Source organism: Chelonia mydas, chromosome 22 (genome assembly GCF_015237465.2).
Source record: "Chelonia mydas isolate rCheMyd1 chromosome 22, rCheMyd1.pri.v2, whole genome shotgun sequence".
NCBI lineage: Eukaryota > Metazoa > Chordata > Testudines > Cheloniidae > Chelonia > Chelonia mydas.
In genome coordinates this window covers 13812928-13831410 of record NC_051262.2, presented here as the reverse complement: position 1 = coordinate 13831410, position 18483 = coordinate 13812928, and the positions used below count along the sequence as shown (strand labels likewise).

Genomic DNA, 18483 nt, shown 5'->3' with positions numbered 1-18483 from the left:
ACACTCCAGCCAGGAGACTATACAGGAATTATGCTGAAAATGTCTACTTTGTGCCTTTTACATGGAACATGAACCATTCAATGTATTTCCCTCTCCCCAATCAATTTGACACACAATCATCCCAGCAACACATTAGTACATATGTTCTATGGGAACAGGAATGAAATCCAAAGAGAATGCAGGGGACAGTAATTAGTGCAACAGGATGTCCATTAGCTGCCACAGTGAAATATTTGCTTACTGCAATATATTTTAGATCTCAGCTGTTAGTCTAAAAGGAGTTTCTGTTAAAAAGAGGAAGAGGGAACAGAATGATTTTTAATTTTGTCTTGACTAAGGTTTGGTCCCTGGTTGTCACATCTCTGGAGTAACTCATTTTGCCCATGGCAAAACCTACAGGTTTTCCATTCATTGGACATTTTCAATTTCTGTCTAAAATAAAGTAAACTAAGAAACTCGGGTTAATATTTGAGCTAGAGGTTAGAGCTAAGGTTAGAGCTAGTCCCTCTTTCATTTCATATAACTGATGACATAATTAGCACCAGACAAGACTGCTGAATGGTGGCACAATACCTAGTGTAATGTTCACGTAAAATTACTTTATCATCTTTCCCATTATCACAGGAGACTGACTTTAGCAGCATGTCACATGTACACTTCCTCTTACGCACAGACCTGCTGCATCCCAACTTTGAAACAGGAGATCCAGATTTCTCATACTACTGCATTTGCTTCCGCTTTAATTTTTAAAATGCCAACTAATTTTTATTCACAGTACACATTAATATTAGCTAAAAAGTTTAGTTCAACAACTTTCAATAATTCATTCTGTGTGGGGACCATATTGTGTGTGCATTATTTTTAAAGCATTATACTGTAAAATTTACTCCCTTCAGAGAAATAACATTTCTTATTGGCCAGAGGGATGGGAGCAGTCCAGGGCAAAATGCATTCTGCCTGGGGGCATCAGCAATGTACTATCATGTGACATCAACTGCAAACAAACCATCAGAGTATGCGTGCATGCTTAAAACCTCCTCTCCAAACAGATTTTGAATTGTTTAGCTGAACAACTGAGACGCATTTTTGTAGGAAACCATCATTTGGAGTTACCTGCTAAAGGACAGATTGTCCATGGCCCTTGCACAGATTCCATTAGTTGACCAGGCCTCAAGAAATCTCACTCAGCAGCAGGATTGTGTGAGGCAGCCCTCTGCCTTTGCTGGTCCATATGATGCGCAGGCCACATGGACCTCCTCCTCTTCTTTTTCTTCTGTTAAGAAAGGCTGATTCACTGACATCTGGTCTACACTAGAAAATTAGGTCAATTTAGCTACATCTTGTGGGGTGTGTAAAATCCACACACCGGAGCTGCATCGTTAAGATGACCTAAGGGTACATCTCCACTTAAAACGCTGCATTGGTACAGCTGCACTGTTGCAGCTGGGCCACTACAGTGCTGCAGTATACACACTACTTATGCCAGGGGTTCTCAAACTGTGGGCTGGGACCCCAAAGTGGGTTGCGATCCCATTTTAACGGGGTCGCCAAAGCTGGTGTTGGCCCTGGGCCCCAGCAAGTCTGAAGCCCAAGCCCAAGCCCCATCACCCAGGGCTAAGGTTACATGCCCCCCGCCCAGGGCAGACGCCTTTTGGCTTCAGTTTTGGACCCTCGCCTGGGGCAGTGGGCTCGGTCTTCGGTCCCCCCTCCTGGGGTCATATAATCATTTTCGTTATCAGAAGGGGATCACGGTGCAATGAAGTTTGAGAACGCTGACCTACGCTAACAGGAGGGCTTCTCCAATTGGCATAGATAATCCAGCTCCCTGAGAGGCAATAACTAGGTCGATGGAAGAATTCTTTTAGCAGCATCTCTCAGGGGTGAGGATTTTTCACAACCCTGAGAGATGTACTTATACCAAAGTAAATTTCTAGTGTAGACCAGGCCTAAGTCCCAGAGTAGAAACTGCTAGGTTGATGGAAGAATTCTTCCATCAGCCTAGCTACTGTCTCTCAGGGAGATGGATTCCCTATGCGACAAAAGAAACTCTCACATCAGCATAGATAGGGTCTACGCTGAAGCGCTGCTGTAGAGCAGCTGTAGCATTTTAAGTGCAGACGTACCTAGAAAAACTAATTACAAACAATGATAGTGCTGCTTCCCCCACTCCTGCTAGAAGGGAAGAAATAAAGGAAAACCAACAGAGCAGTCACTGAAGACACTGGATACAACCCCCTCTCACTGCTCCCTCAATGGTTAGGATAAATTGAAGGGCAATTGGGACTACTCCCCCATTTATTACCCTCAGCACCCTCCACAAGTGGAGGGAGCAGAGAGTGGACCCTGCCTAACAGAGGAAGCTTGGAAGCTTATGGCATAGGTGATTTGATCCTGAAGGTGGGGATACATAAAGGCCACCTGAAGCAGTAGTATAGGGACTGCTCCATCTGAGAGCCCTCAAGATGCAAATCATTCCAAAGGGATTGGAGAAGAAGTGGAAATATGCCTCAGGGAAGTGGTCAGCCACAAAGAGGGGAGCAAGGCTAAATGCTGCAACCTGGCTTTCAATCCCAACAGGTGAGAGCTGTCATGCCTCTTTGAACGGTCTATATCCATGACGATAAATAATGACTCAAATGGGATTAGAGAAAACTTGACTATTCTCTACTATTTTCTGCTTGGATAAATCAGAGGAGACCAAACAATATAATCTCATGTTCCTAAAATAAGTTATAGTTTGGGATTTTAATACCATCATTGGCTGTTTTATAAACCTGCATCCCTGCCCCTCATTTTCACTGCAACTCATCAATAGATGATAAATTATGGCTTACTAGCAGCTATAATGAAATATAAAGTTTGCAAAATGTGGAGGATGGTGGAGACAGTCTGCTGCCATTTGGCTGTGATTCCTGTAATGTGGCCGGAGGGGAAATTTAGCAGGAAAAAACCCAAATAAAAAAAGCTTTTACATCCTGCAGGTTGCATAAGGCGCTTAAAAGACACAGACACTCTCCCCGCCCCCCAACATTGCTAAACATTTCCCTCTGGCAATATTTCAGCCATACAGAATTTGTAAAAGAACAAATCTAATTTACAAACCATCAATAATAGTTAAGCTGTTTCTTTATGATGTGACACAGAATAAATGTAACATAGCTGGCGAAAGACCATCACACACTTAAGACATATTCATGGCCAAATTCTGTTCTTCAGTTATACACCTTGTAAAGCCACAGAAACTTCACTGATTTCAGTAGTATTGCTCTGGCCTTACATCATTGTCAGAGATGTTGGATTTGGCCTTTAATGAGTAAGGAAGCATTCAGCAGCAAAACTAGGGAGGCACTGCAGTCAGGTGACCTAGGAGAACTATGTTAGGGTGGTAATTTAGGAAACAGTCAATTATGAGGAACGAACTGCCAAACTGGGAGTGAACCAGCCGGTCAATATGGCAGGCAGGAGAAATGTTCAGTATCAATGAGAGTACACCCACCAGTTCCATGGAAAGTCCATACTTCCTTCCTTAAATCTGATTTAATAAGTGATTCCTTGTCCTGTTTAAAAAGTTTCCCCTATTGTTTCACCTCACATGATAAATGGCCATATTCCTGTGTCTCAGATCCTAGCTTCAGGTCCAAGAGTTAATCTAATGGCTTTCATCAGAAACCTACTGCCATTCTCATAGGTTTCACAGGTTCATTGCCAGCTAGTCCTTCCTATTCCAAATTTAAAACAAACAAACCAACCAACCAAAATTCCAAGGGACAATCAGGATCCTAGCAGCAAGAGGCACCTTGACCACCACACAGCCTGTGACTACTGACTGATAACTTGGTTTGATCACATGCTTGTGCCAACAGTGCAAGTAACATAACTGAAGGAGTCTGGCACCAGCAGGCGAGGAAAATGGATGTCATGGTTAGCTCATTTGCCAAAGTCCAATAAAAGCTGCCTCAAGCAACCACTCATAGGACCAGCATAAATCAATTTCCTCATGCACAATGGTCTTCAGCTGAAGGTCAAGGGCAGCTTTAGTGGAAAACTTGGGAAATGGTCATTTAGAGAATGGGGTTTGTATATTTGAGATCTGCAGATGAACAGTACTAAGTATTATTTAGGTTGCCTTGATATCTGTAGTTAAAGCAGGAATAAAATCCCTCTGTTACACAAGTTGATTGATTTTTAGTTTTGAAATTTTACATATTAAGTCTTTCAAGGCTCTCAGTTCTTCACTGAATTGGACAGTCAAGGCAGCAGCACCAAATGATTTTTCATCAGCTATCCAACTCCCATCTTCTCCCTAACCCCACACAGCCCTATCTATCCCAGCATTCCTCAGCGCCTCCCCAGTTGGCTAATCTGCTCCTCCAGCTCAACAGGCTCTCTGTGCAGATAGAGAGTTTGGTGGCTGTGTGGACTGGATTATTCTAATCGAAAGGGACAAGGGAGGGAGGAAGATTCTCAAGAAAAAATTTGCTAAGGGCACATTTTAAAATTCTTCCTTGACCAAACAAATCATTTAAGAAAAAAACACACAGAAAACCGTAATGACCTAGGAAGGACTAGTGTGAAAAAACTGTAGACTGAATTCACTCAAAGTGTTTAACTAAGGGATTTTAGTTCTAGTCTAATTGCAAATCTTAATGCATTTTTAACTATGAAGCCACTTCCAACGCCTTCATATTTATTACTGAAGGTGGTCTCATGAAACAGGATTAATCATTTACAGAACTACACATGACAACCATCTTTGTCTGAATTCAACTAACAGGTCAAAGCTGCTGCTTTAAAATGCAAACAAATAAAGATGATGTAATGGGGCACTGAGCCCTGCTTCTGTATGTTTGAAATAATCTGTCTGGAACATCTCTGATTAATGGTTTTACTTATGAATTTCAGTTAAAGTGCTTATGTAATTCTGAGGGGTGAAACAGGGTTGTCCTAGGCATTGTAATGCCAAAAAGCAATAGGTCTAGGGAGCCTCTGAGTACATTGGGTAATTTTACTGGATTAGTTAGACAACATTCGGTTTTAAAGGTAGCCCATGGGGAAAAAAATTAGGTTTATGCCTTTGAGGTGGGGTTATGATGCAGAGAAGGCCTAAAGGGAACCCTAGGGCCAGCAGCAATGAGCCCCTGGAATTCCAAGAGCTAAGCAGATCAAAGCAAGCATCACACTGAGAAGATTTAAACTTCAAGACTCCTTATAAGAAATGGAAAGGGAGGTGGATATTTTTTGCTGCTTTTAAAATTAAATAGGCAGCTAGTATTGTTTTTAAAATTATTATTATGAACAACTTTAAGCTTTGTTGTAACATGCATTGTTTGCCCGGACTGCTCAAGACCTGAATGCTTGTGTAGGAGGAACTCTCTGAGTTGGCTTCTTAAATCCCTTCATGCTGTTTCACATCTGATACTCCTTGATGAAACATAGGAGCCTTGTCTTATAACAGGCTTATTCAAAGTGATACAAGCTACGAAAGTGAGATCTTGGAAGATTGTTGCAGTTTTCATAACGTAATAAAAATACTATAACGATAAATAATAATAAATAGAGTGTAATAAGCATGTCAAAAACAAATTTTATTTTTCCAAGATCACTGCTTTTATCATTTATATTCAGGTAAAGGAGAAAATCCCTGGAAATATTCATTTTTAGGAGGGAGTTCGCGAGACTTGACATTTTAGTGAAAGGGGTTCACAGGTTGTTAAAGTTGGGTAACTACTGCTCTAGGGGTACGTCTACACAGTGGGGAGTAAACCTCCCAATGCCAGTAGACAGACTTGTGCTAGCAAGGCTCAAACTAGTATGCTAAAAATAGCAGTGTGGACACTGCGGCTTGGGCAGCAGCTCAGGCTCTAGCCCACCCAACCCCCCAGGTCTACGCTCGGGGGCCTCCTCTGAATCTCTGTGGGAGCCACAACATCCACACTGCTATTTTTAGCACGCTAGCTCTAGCCCTGCTAGTGTATCTGTCTATTCACGCTGGGAAGCATGTCTCCACTGCAATGTAAACAGATGCACACTGTAAAATTTTATGAGTTGTTTTATTAAGACCTAATTTAATAACTAAACTTTTAAATAAAAAGATGGACTTTGTTAAAGGTATACCCCACGGAGCCGTCAATTAAAGTGTTATCCCTCCACAAACGTGCTCTGGGACCCTTAAAAGGATACTTCTGTGAAATCAGGGAAGACTAAACTTGGTACTTCTGCCTGCTTATTTCTAAGGTAAAAACAAGCAAGGAAAGAAACCTGCTCTAGAAATTAAACCCGTCAGAGATTTTTTTTTAAATATCTTATAAAGAAGCAAAAAAAAGTGCATAAACCCTATTTAAATAAAATATCCTTTGTAGGTCTCCTTTAAAAAAGTTAGTTCAAGTAGCAAGAATCTCCTTGGTATCAGGCTGGGGCTCCTTTCTAAATACTGGAGGGTTTTTTGTTTTTTAAACAATCTCCTTTCCCCCAGCCAAGGGGGGTAGGAGAATTAAAGGTAGAAAATTTGAATCGATATTAGATAGCTATAGAGATAAAAGGAAAAAAAACCTCTACAATAAATAGATGAATAGCATTTCATGCACTATACTCCACCGTAGAAACACTGCTGGTTGCTGACTACATTTACACAGGAGGGGAAAGATAGTCTTGCGGCGAAAGCATAAGACAGGGTGTGACAGGAGGGCAGGGTTTATCCTAGTTCACATAGTAATTCTTTGTGAGCTGGAACAAATTGCTACCTACTCCCCCTTTTCTCCCCCAGAAGTGTCTGCAAATTTTGAGTGGCTCAATTGAGACACCCAGAGCCTATTTCCAGAGGTGATGGACAGCTGAAATCAAGCTCTAAAGTTCTCTACATTTTAAAAGAGCTGTACAAATATTCACTAATTAAGCCTCACAGTGGCTCAATTAGATATATGCACTCCAGGATAAGTTGTGATAAGCTCTTTTGTGCGCACACAAGGGAAGGGGAGGTGCTCCCCCTCACCCTTACAGCAGCTTATCACAAACTGGCCTTATAAATATTATTTCTCCTATTTTACAGATGTGGAGACAGACACAGAGGTAAAGTTATGTGCACATGACAACCTACAACTCAAGAGTTTTTGACTCTCAGTCAGATGCTCAATCTATAAAGACTACAACTGCTTCCTCTGTCAGCAGAAAAATTGCTCTCTGGAGGCCTGATCTACATTAGAAAATTAAGTGAGCTTAACAATGTTACTCGGGTCTCTGAATGGTGTAGTTAAGCCGACCTATCCCATGGTGCAGACAGTGCTAGACTGACAGAAGATTTCTTCCATCAACCCAGCTATCGCCACTTGAGGAGACAGATCACCTATAACAACAGGAGAACCTCTCCCGTTGGCATAGGTAAGCGTCTATGCTGAAGTGGCGCAGCTGCAGCAGTATAGCTGGGCTGCTATCGCATTTTAAGCATAGACAAGCCCTAAATCTTCCCTATATAAAAAGTCTCCATCTGCAGCCATATCATATCATATCTCAACAAGCTAAATCAAATTAGGCCTGGTCAACACTTGGATGGAAAGTCAAGAAAAACCCTGATATTGCAGAGAGTGGTGTTGCTGATTGCATTTTTTCTGAGTTTCAATACTGAACCAAGGCACTGGCATTGTTGCTGGAGATGACATCTTTTAGCTAAGATGTAAAACAGAGCTCCTCACCAGGCCTGGTCATCAGGAACCCTCGGATGTTTTTCAAGTGCCATGGGCTAACATATTTGGATAGTGGTGCTCTACTTTCCCAAACACTCGCACAAATTCAAACATACAGGATTCCTCTGAATTGCATTTTTATCTGAGCAATGAAAGAATGTGGACAGATAAATGATTTATTACAGTGCTACACCACAACTGTGGTCATTTACTCAGTTTATTGCATCAATGTAATAATAGTTAGCATGCAACAGTCACCCTTCCATCATTCTTTACACAGAAAATTAAACCCAGAGAGCTTTCTCTCTCTCCACAAACGCGCCTCCTAATGACAACTTTGAAATTCTTCCATCATACAATATTTAGCTCAGTTGATCATTTTGTTATCTCAATGAGCTCTTTACAATAATAAATATATTGGGAACCTTCCTCTGTCCATACTGCAGTGATACCATTCATGCTGTGAAAGACATGGTTGCATTAGCATGCTACATTTTTGTTATAAACAAACCCTGATTTTAAAGGGATTTATGAATAGTCAGTCAGGAAGTGCCAAATTCAGGCTGAAATCTGATGCAAGTTTTTTGCCCCACACATTTAAAAACATTGAAGAAAAATATTCTTGGCTGCTCTGGGACAATGAGTGTGGAAAACAAACAGAAAAGTAGTAATTTTTTTCTACTGTAATTCAATAAAATTATTCTCATTTAAAGACTGACCTTTGTCAAGAGATCTAGCCATACCTGGGTCAAAGTAATCTAAAATGAAAATTAACAGCACCAAAAGATATTGATCTTCAAAAGTGCTCACTAAGAACCTGATCAAAAAGCTGTCAAAATCAGTAAGAGTCTTTCCATTGACTTCAGAGGGATCAGGTTTCAGGACCAAAGGGCATACTTCATACGTCTTTTCATCTGGATTTAATGGATTCATTGTGCCCTACTAATCACATTTTCCCCCAACCCACAATCTACTCTCTAGAAGTCTTTTGTAATAGGAATGCCATTACCCTGTTGGAGAAGCAACTACTTCCGTGACCTCCTGGATCATCTAGGCTCAATCACTGTACAGCTTCTGCACTGGATAAGATGGAAGAACATGCCCACTAGAGAGCTTGATAGCCACTTGTATTCCAAACAATCTCATTACAAGATCTATTCAAAATAAATGGGTATTTGAGTATATTAAATACAAGACCTTAGGAAGAGGAACATGAAATATTAATCTCCTTTCTAATCATGGGACCTTTAAACAATCACTGGAGGGCTTACTGACCTTGTGCTATCTAGTGGACTGAGTTAAGTGGCAGCTGGGAACTCAGATGCACAAGGACATGGCAGTGAAGTTTTGGCTCTGTCCTGCTGGCTAGAGAAACAAGCTCCTCATCCCACAAGGGATGAAAATTACATTCATCCCAGCTCATTTAAATTCTTGTATTTTATATGCAGCTGCTGTTACCACCTAAGGAGCAGGTACTGTGGGCAAAGGGAACTTGCAGCTCTCTATCTTCCAGGCAGTGGAAGGCTAGAGATCTCAATTAGATTGCACTGACCTTACCATCACCCAAAAATATTCCTGTAAAACATTCTGGATCTGATCTGCAGAAACAGATCTGAAGTCACCCTGGGAGTTTCTAACCTTCCTCCCTAAGTCGTAAGGTGTTCATTAGGTTTAATTTAGCAAAGTGCAAGAACAAACAAAAGCCTGGAGATTAAGGTTTGTGATTTCATCATATTTGTATGCTGAATATCATCTCAATCATAAACTGACTAACAAATCACATGGAATCAAGGCAGTCATGTTTCAAAGGTACAACCTGAAAAACACAACTCTCTTAACCATTTAACAGAGATGAATTCATAAGCCTATTAAGATAGGTCTGCACCACAATGAAAAACCCACAGCTCTGAGTCTCAGAGCCTGGGTCAGCTGACTCAGGCTGGTGGGGAGTCCGGGCTCTGTGGCCAACCTTAATCACCAGATTTCAGAGCCCATGATCCAGCCCAAGCCTGAAAGTCTACACTGCAAATTTTAGCCCTGCAACCCCGAGTCAGTTGACCTGGGCAAGCCGCAGCTATGCCACAGGTCTTTTATTACAGTGTAGACATACGCTCAGTGGTTGTAACAAGCAAGTTAAATCTAAAATGTTGTCATCTGCTTTTATAGTTCTGGCCTATTGGAATTTTGTTAAAGATTCCAGTGCAATTCCCAAAGCTAGCATTAAAGATATATTTGCTTTTACACCCCAATCTGGCCCCAAATATATTTATTTTACATATGATAGAAACCAGTTTGTCCATTTGTACTAATGGATGTTTCCTTCCATCTCCATGGAGCGCAAAGTACCATAGCTTATCATGATGGTTAAAATTCTCAGTGTCTGTAGAGATGCTGGGAGTAATAAGTAATTTTCAAGTAGGACTGGTCAGGATTTGAGTGATACCAGCAACTGGGGTCATGGTGACCATTTCAAGACAGCTGAAACTCACCACAGACATTTTCCTGCAACAGCTGGAACCTGCTGTAAAGAGATTCGGATGGACTGTCTAGAAGATAATTTAAGCTGTGGCTTCTCTCCAGGACGAGCTGATGACTTGTTTATGAGGAATACTGTAAGGTACAGGGTCAAAACACTGAAGTTCATTGACACACACTGGATTAAGCAAACCAAATTGTCAAGTTGCCAGGTCTAGGAAGGCAAGTCAGTTCCATCTTGACAGAGGGCAGTTCCCTCAATCTGTATTTCAATTTCTCATTCTACACCTCTTCATGGCAGGAAGTGTGGCTTTCTTTGAGTTTGGAAAGAGCTACAGGCTCTACTATAATCTAAATAATAATAAGTACCATCACTGAAAAATTAGTAACAGGTATAAAAAACAACTTTGATTAAACTTTTCTTCCAGAACCACTGTCAACTCCCTTTCTCTAAAAACATATTAATACTGTGCATATATTGTACTGTATAAACCCAAACTGCAGAAAAGGACCTGGAGATTACAGTGGATGAGAAGCTGGATATGAGTCAACAATGTGCCCTTGTTGCCAAGAAGGCTAATGACATATTGGGCTGCACTAGTAGGAGCACTGCCAGCAGATTGATGGAAGTGATTGTTCCTCTCTATTTGGCACTCTATTTTACACACCTAGAGTATTGCGTCCAGTTTTGGTCCTCCCACTACAGAAAGGATGTGGACAAATTGGAGAGAGTCAAGCGGAGGGCAACAAAAATGATTAGGAGGCTAGGGCACATGACTTACGCGGAGCAGCTGAGGGAACTGGGCTTGTTTAGTCTGCAGAAGAGAATACTGAGGGGGGATTTAATAGCAGCCTTCAACTACGTGAAGGTGGGTTCCAAAGAGGATGGAGCTCGGCTGTTCTCAGTGGTGGCAGATGACAGAACAAGGAGCAATGGTCTCAAGTTGCAGTGGGGGAGGCCAAGGTTGGATATTAGGAAACACTATTTCACTAGAAGGGTGATGAAGCACTGGAATGGGTTACCTAGGGAGGTGGTGGAATCTCTGTCCTTAGGGGTTTTTAAGGCCCAGCTTGACAAAGCCCTGGCTGGGATGATTTTGGTATTGGTCCTGCTCTGAGCAGGGGGTTGGACTAGATGACCTCCTGAGGTCTCTTCCAACCCTAATCTTCTATGATACTATGAAAACTCAGCATGCTATCCACACACAGTGAATTTCTATAGCTGTCCTCAAAGACATCCGTCTGCACAAGGTACAAAGTCTTCATACAGTGCAAGTCTTCTAGTACGGATTATTGTTTCCACAGCATTTAGAATAGCCCAGAGTCGCAAAGCTCCTTTAAGACACCCTGGGACTCTGACCACATACAATGTCCTTACAAGGAACTTAACCTAGACTGTTTCATTGCACAGTTTGAAAAAAACAAAGAAAGATTCATAATACTTAATGGAAGACAGTCACATTTTTGATGAACGCCTCACTGGGTTCTCTGGAAAACTGATTTACAGAAACCGGTTGTGAAAAGACCATGGTGTGACAGGTGTTTACAAATCAGGGGAACAAACAGACCTCGCTCAAAGTCAACAGTCTAACATTAAATATAAGACAGAGGGAATTACTCAGTGTCCCAAGCAATTCAGTAGGAAAGGACAGAGATCAGAGAACAGTACAGAAGGCTGAAGGGTTTTTCTGGGTAGGAATACTAGATTTTAAAAGATAGATTTAAATCGTCCTACAGGTTAACATTAAAAGCTTATCAGAAGCCCTTCTCTTCCTATGATCTCAATAAGTTTGGTTACTACTCCACTCAGGTAATAGTATTATATTGGCATCTTCTTCTCCCCTTAACTCACCAATTTGTGACACGTGTATTGCCTTGTAAAGCGGAGACATGGGGAACTTTACTTCTGTCCTGTAAGTACACTGCACCCTGCTGAGATACTACAGTAATGGGCAGCAGAATACAACAGCCTAGAGATCTATATGCTGTTATTTTAAACTTGTATCTTGGACAAATTTCACTTCCCATTTCACATCATTTGGTTATCTGAAGTGTTATTGTTGCTGTGTTGGTCCCAAGATATTAGAGAAACAAGGTGGATGAGGTAATATCTTTTATTGGACCAACTTCTGTTGGCAAGAGAGACAAGCTTTTAAGCTACACAGAGCTTTCTTCAGATCTTCATTTGGTTATGTTTTTGTTGTTGTTGCACTGTTTCTTTGGGTAGCTCAATAAAAACTGGAAGCCACCTTAGATTTGACGAGAACAATTGCTGGAATAAATAGGCCTTTCACTTGGAACTGAGGCGGCTTCCTGTCTTGTTTCAGCAGCACATTCCTTATTTGGATGAGTAAAATAATGGAAGGGTTTGGAAAAGAGTGAGATTTATTTCAAAGCATGTGATCTAATAGAAACAAAGTCAGGAGAAGCCAGTAGCTAATGCTTTGTTTCATTTAACATGCTAGCCTTCATATGGTTTTTCTTGTGTGCACATGTGAGGGAGCCAGGTAGATTTGAGAAAGTGTCTGGTAAAGAAGTAATCTCTTATTGATTTTCTGCCTTGTTATGTTAATATGGAACAGGAATGGCTTAAGAATTCAGGAGACATTTCTATGATTCTAGATTCTATGATTTTTCTCTAGCTAAATCTGCAGACTGCCTACTTACACCCAGATCAGAACATTGTGCGCAAAGATTTATATGATAAAGGGGTAGGACCCACTGATATATCACAAGGCTCTGATATAAACATGTCTTTTATATCTGCTACATACAAAAGACCGGCCATGACTAAGTGCTTAGAGCAGGGGTGGGCAAACTTTTTGGCCCGAGGGCCACAAAAATGGTATGGAGGACCAGGTAGGGAAGGCTGTGCCTCCGCAAACAGCCTGGCCCCCATCTCCTATCCGCCCCCTCCCACTTCCTTCCCCCCTCAGAACTCCCGACCCATCCAACCCCCCTGCTCCTTGTCCCCTGACCGCCCCCTCCCAGGACTCCCCGCTCCTAACCGCCCCCCCCCCGGGACCCCACCCCCTATCCAAAACCCCCACTCTGGGTCCCAACTGCCCCGACCCCTATACACACCCCTGCCCCCGACAGGCCCCCTAGGACCCCCAACCCATCCAACCCCCCTCCTGTCCCCTGACCGCCCCCTCCTGGGACCCCCATCCCTAACTGCCCCCCCACGACCCCGCCCCCTATCCAACCCCCCTACTCCCTGTCTCCTGACCATCCGCCCCCCGAACTTCTGCCCCATCCAACCGCCCTCTGTCTGCCCCCCAGGACCTCCTGCCCCTTACCCAAGCCCCCCTCCCCCTGCCCCCTTACCTTGCCACTCAGAGCAGCAGGACAGGCTTATTGGAAAGCCTGGGAGGCGTGCGGGTGCAAGCCACGCTGCCCGCGCGGTGACACAACTACAAGGGAGGGTGGACAGTGGGGGAGGGGCCGGGGGCTAGCCTCCCGGCCAGGAGCTCAGGGGCTGGGCAGGATGGGCCCGCGGGCCGTAGTTTGCCCACCTCTGGCTTAGAGCCTAAGAAATACTGTAAGTGAAGAAATGAACAGAAGCCAGTTATTTATGTTAATCTGTTAATGTTACAATCCTTCATCAGAAGTTGACCATTATTCAAAGTCTTCCTTGTGAGATTAAGTGTATCATGGATTCCTATTTCAGGTCAAAATATATTGAAGAAATGTCTATATATTTTAGGAAGATCCAATTTTGGATTAAAAGGTAAGAATTACAAATTTATAGTATGAATGAGCTCACCACCTTTGACTTAATTCTTTATAGCTTACTTATATTCTCCATTCTTCGAAATATTCTTGGTGACTCAATGCCTGCTCTCTATGTCTGTATAAGCAGCTGCTCAAGGGCTCTAATATCTGCACATTAATTTCTAGTCATCTGCAGGCTAAAGGGATCGTACACAACAGGCTTTCTTGATCGCAGCAAAGCTCAATTTCAGGACAACACGACTTTACCTAGATTTCCCTAGTGATTAGCACAAGATCAGGAAAAGAATTTAGGTCAGTCTGATTTAGTTGTGCATAAATTACCAGGTTTTTCTAATAATTAAAATAGGAGTGCTCAGAAAAATAAAGGTCACTGGGCTACTGATGTCATGCTCTCGTCTCTTTTATTTGCATACTTATGACTCAAGAGTATCTCACTATTCATATTTTAGAAATTTAGTTTCTACTCCTAGTTTTTTACTGCTTCGTTTGGGGAAATATTTTCCACCTGTTTATTAGTCTCTGTCCAAATTCAGTAGTATGTTACTCAATAAAAAGTGCAGGTATCCGGTTATGTCACATGGGTATTTCAGAGCCAAAGTGTCACTTTAGAGAAATATAAACACTGGCTGCATTGATGCAGTGGGTGTTTTTTGGCTTGTTTGTTTTTGTTTTGGCAAGAGTACAGGTCAGAGGTGTTGGATCAACAGCACTTGGGGACAGAATAATCTATTTTACCACAGAACAGCCATAAGAACAGCCATACTGGGTCAGACCAAATGTCCATCTAGCCCAGTATCCTGTCTTCCGATAGTGGCCAATGCCAAATGTCCCAGAGGGAATGAACACAAGAGGTAACCATCAAGTGATCCATCCTCTGTTGCCCATTCCCAGCTTCTCGAAAACAGAGGCTAGGGACACTATCCCTGCCCATCCTGGTTAATAGCCATTGATGGACCTATCCTCCATGGATTTATCTAGTTCTTTTTTGACCCCTGTTATAGTCTGGGCCTTCACAACATCCTCTGGCAAGGAGTTCCACAGGTTGACTGTGCATTGTATGAAAAAATACTTCCTTTTGTTTGTTTTACACCTGATGCCTATTAATTTCATTTGGTGGCCCCTAGTTTGTGTGTTATGAGAAGGAGTAAATAACACTTCCTTATTTACTTTCTCCACACCAGTCATGATTTTATAGACCTCTATCATATCCCCCCTTAATTGTCTCTTTTCCAAGCTGAAAAGTCCCAGTCTTATTAATCTCTCCTCATACGGCAGCCATTCCATACCTCTAATAATTTTTGTTGCTCTTTTTCCAATTCCAATATATCTTTTTTGAGATGGGGTGACCACATCTGCACACAGTATTCAAGATATGGGCATACCATGGATTTATGTAGAGGCAATATGATATTTTCGGTCTTATTATCTATCCCTTTCTTAATGATTCCCAACATTCTGTTCGCTTTTTTGACTACCACTGCACATTGAGTGGATGTTTTCAGAGAACTATTCACAATGACTCCAAGATCTCTTTCTTGAGTGGTAACAGCTAATTTAGACCCCATCGTTTTATATGTATAGTTGGGATTATGTTTTCCAATGTGCATTACTTTGCATTTATCAACATTGAATTTCATCAGCCATTTTGGTGCCCAGTCACCCAGTTTTGAGAGATCCTTTTGTAGGTCTTTGCAGTCTGCCTGGGACTTAACTACTTTGAGTAGTTTTGTATCATCTGCAAATTTTGCCACCTCACTGTTTACCCCTTTTTCCAGATCATTTATGGACATGTTGAATAGGACTGGTCCCAGTACAGACCCCTGGGGGACACCACTATTTACCTCTCTCCATTCTGAAAACTGACCATTTATTCCTACCCTTTGTTTCTTATCTTTTAACCAGCTACCAATCCATGAGAGAACCTTCTCTCTTATCCCATGACTGCTTGCTTTGCTTAAAGAGCCTTTGGTGAGGGACCTTGTCAAAGGCTTTCTGAAAAATCTAAATTCACTATATCCACTGGATCCTCCTTATCCACATGCTTGTTGATCCCCTCAAAGAATTCTAGAAGATTGGTGAGGCACGATTTCCCTTTACAAAAACCATGTTGACTATTCCCCAACAAATTATGTTCACCTATGTGTCTGACAACTTTGTTCTTTACTATAGTTTCCACCAGTTTGCCCGGTACTGATGTCAGGCTTACCGGCCTGTAATTGCTGGGGTCACCTCTGGAGCCCTTTTTAAATTTGGCGTCACGTTAGCAATCCTCCAGTCATTTGGTACAGAAGCTGATTTAAATGATAGGTTACAGATGACAGTAGTTAGTCCTGCAATTTCACATCTGAGTTCCTTCAGAACTCTTGGGTGAATACCATCTGGTCCTGGGGACTTATTACTGTTTAGTTTATCAATTTGTTCCAAAACCACCTCTAATGACACCTCAGTCTGGGACAGTTCCTCAGATCTGTCACCTAAAAAGAATGGCTCAGGTTTGGAAATCTCCCTCACATCCTCAACCGTGAAGACAGATGCAAAGAATTCATTTAGTTTCTCCGCAATGGCCTTATCGTCCGTGAGTGCTCCTTTAGCATCTTGATCATCCAGTGGCCCCACTGGCTTTTTAGCAGGCTTCCTGCTTCTGACATATTTAAAAATTTTTTTGCTATTACTTTTTGAGTCTTTGGGATAGCTGTTCTTCAAATTCTTTTTTTGGCCTTCCTGATTATATTTTTACACTTCATTTGCCAGAGTTTATGCACCTTTCTATTTTCCTCTTGGTATAGATAAGGATACCACAGAGCACGCCACTGTGCTTTAACCAAAACCTGGAGGGACCCCCTTCTAGGGGCAAGATGACAATGTGAACACCTGTCTTTCTGACTATATCTACACAATAGAACTCTCTTGGCATAGTTATGTCGGCCAGGACTCTGAAAGGATGTGATCCTGACCAATATAAGCTGTGCCAGCAGAAGTCTCTAGTGTAGATGCAGCTAATCCAGCAAAATTGTGCTTTTACTGGTTGTGACGTTATATGATTAAACATGACCATGTAGATCATTGTTGCTACCACTGTTATATAATTGCAACAGATCTTATACAAAGTGTGTCAAGTACAGTGTCATTAGAAAAGCTATGATTTACTGAATATGATTATGCTATTTGTTTGCATGTATCATTTTTGTATCTGAAGTTATGAATATTAACCATATACCTGTATTTCAATGTTTGCTCATGTGGTAATACCCACAAGGTATTTAGCCTGCACACATCATGAAAGGACTATTCAAGTTAAATAGCCCATCACGGTACACTTAACTCACATAGGGGCAATCAAAATGCCAATCCACATCTGATGGACTTTCGTGTGAACATTCTAACTAGCATATGGGTAACGGCCTCTGCTATGGCTAAGCGAAGCAGGCATAGACATGTGACTCCAAAATCCATCTTGTTACCTGCATTTTTCCATAAGCTGCGTGGAGCACTTTGTTTGAAGCAATGGGTTCCTTCCACTTGGCAGAAGCTATAAAAGGCCCTGGAAACATCTCCATTTTGCCTCTTTTCTGCTTCAACCTCTGGACTATGGATTTATACGAATGGGAGTATTCTAACCAAAGGACTGAGGACCTTCCAGTGATTTGGAAGCAACCAGAGACTTAACAAGCCAGCACTGCTACAAGCCTGAACCAAGAAGTTTGCAGTTATTGTATGTATTTGATTCCTTCAGCCAATTTTAACTCTCACCTTTCTTTCTTTTTGTAAATAAACCTTTAGATATTAGATACTAAAAGGCAACAGAGTGATTACTGGGTAAGATCTGAGTTACATATTGACCTGGGTGTGTGGCTGGTCCTTTGGGATCAGAATAACTTTTTGGTTGATGAAATTGGTTTTAAATGACCACTCATCCTTAAGTCTGGTATTTTGGGTGGTGATACAAAGAGACTGCTTTTCTGACTTCTTATCAGTGTGGTGAAACTGAAGTTTACTTTTGTTGCTGATTTGGTATATCTTATGGGAGAATAACCACCAGCTTTGAGGGGGGGGGGGTATCAGCAGTTTGTATTTGGTATTCTCAGTTGTGACCCACTAAGGCACGGTGACACTGGTATAGCTTGTCTGGCTTGTAGCGATGGTGGTTACTACACTGGTACAAAGCATAGCCTTGCCAGTGTAGTCGCATCCACACTAGGAGAACACTATCAGTACAAGAATACTTGCATGGAAATACTGGTAAGACTGTCCTTGTGTAGAGACAGGTTTCAGGGTAGCAGCCGTGTTAGTCTGTATCCGCAAAAAGAAAAGGAGTACCCGTGGCACTTTAGAGACTAACACCTTTATTTGAGCATAAGCTTTCATGAGCTACAGCTCACTTCATCTGATGAACTGAGCTGTAGCTCATGAAAGCTTATGCTCAAATAAATGTGTTAGTCTCTCAAGTGCCACAAGTACTCCTTTTCTTTTTCCTTGTGTAGAGACAGCCTTAGGCACAGGGCTGACAAGTAGTGTTTGTGCAATTTATTTATATATATAAATAAATATATATAATCTCCTCCCCCCCTCCACATACATATATATGTGCTCTTCAGCT

At 41.8% G+C, this 18483-nt stretch overlaps 1 protein-coding gene across 7 annotated transcripts in view; it reads right to left on the bottom strand.

Annotated features, from left to right (window-relative positions):
• Positions 1–18483, bottom strand: part of SIK2 (salt inducible kinase 2) — a 113065-nt gene that overhangs the window by 58368 nt on the left and 36214 nt on the right. Inside the window, exon 1 of one of the 7 annotated variants that reach the window (XM_037882119.2) lies at positions 1114–1289. The exons of the other annotated variants lie outside the window; for them this stretch is intronic. Coding sequence (XP_037738047.1) covers positions 1114–1156 — 43 coding nt within the window. The 5' untranslated portion in view covers positions 1157–1289. Of the gene's footprint in view, positions 1–1113; positions 1290–18483 lie in introns of those variants that run through there. 7 annotated transcript variants of the gene reach the window in all.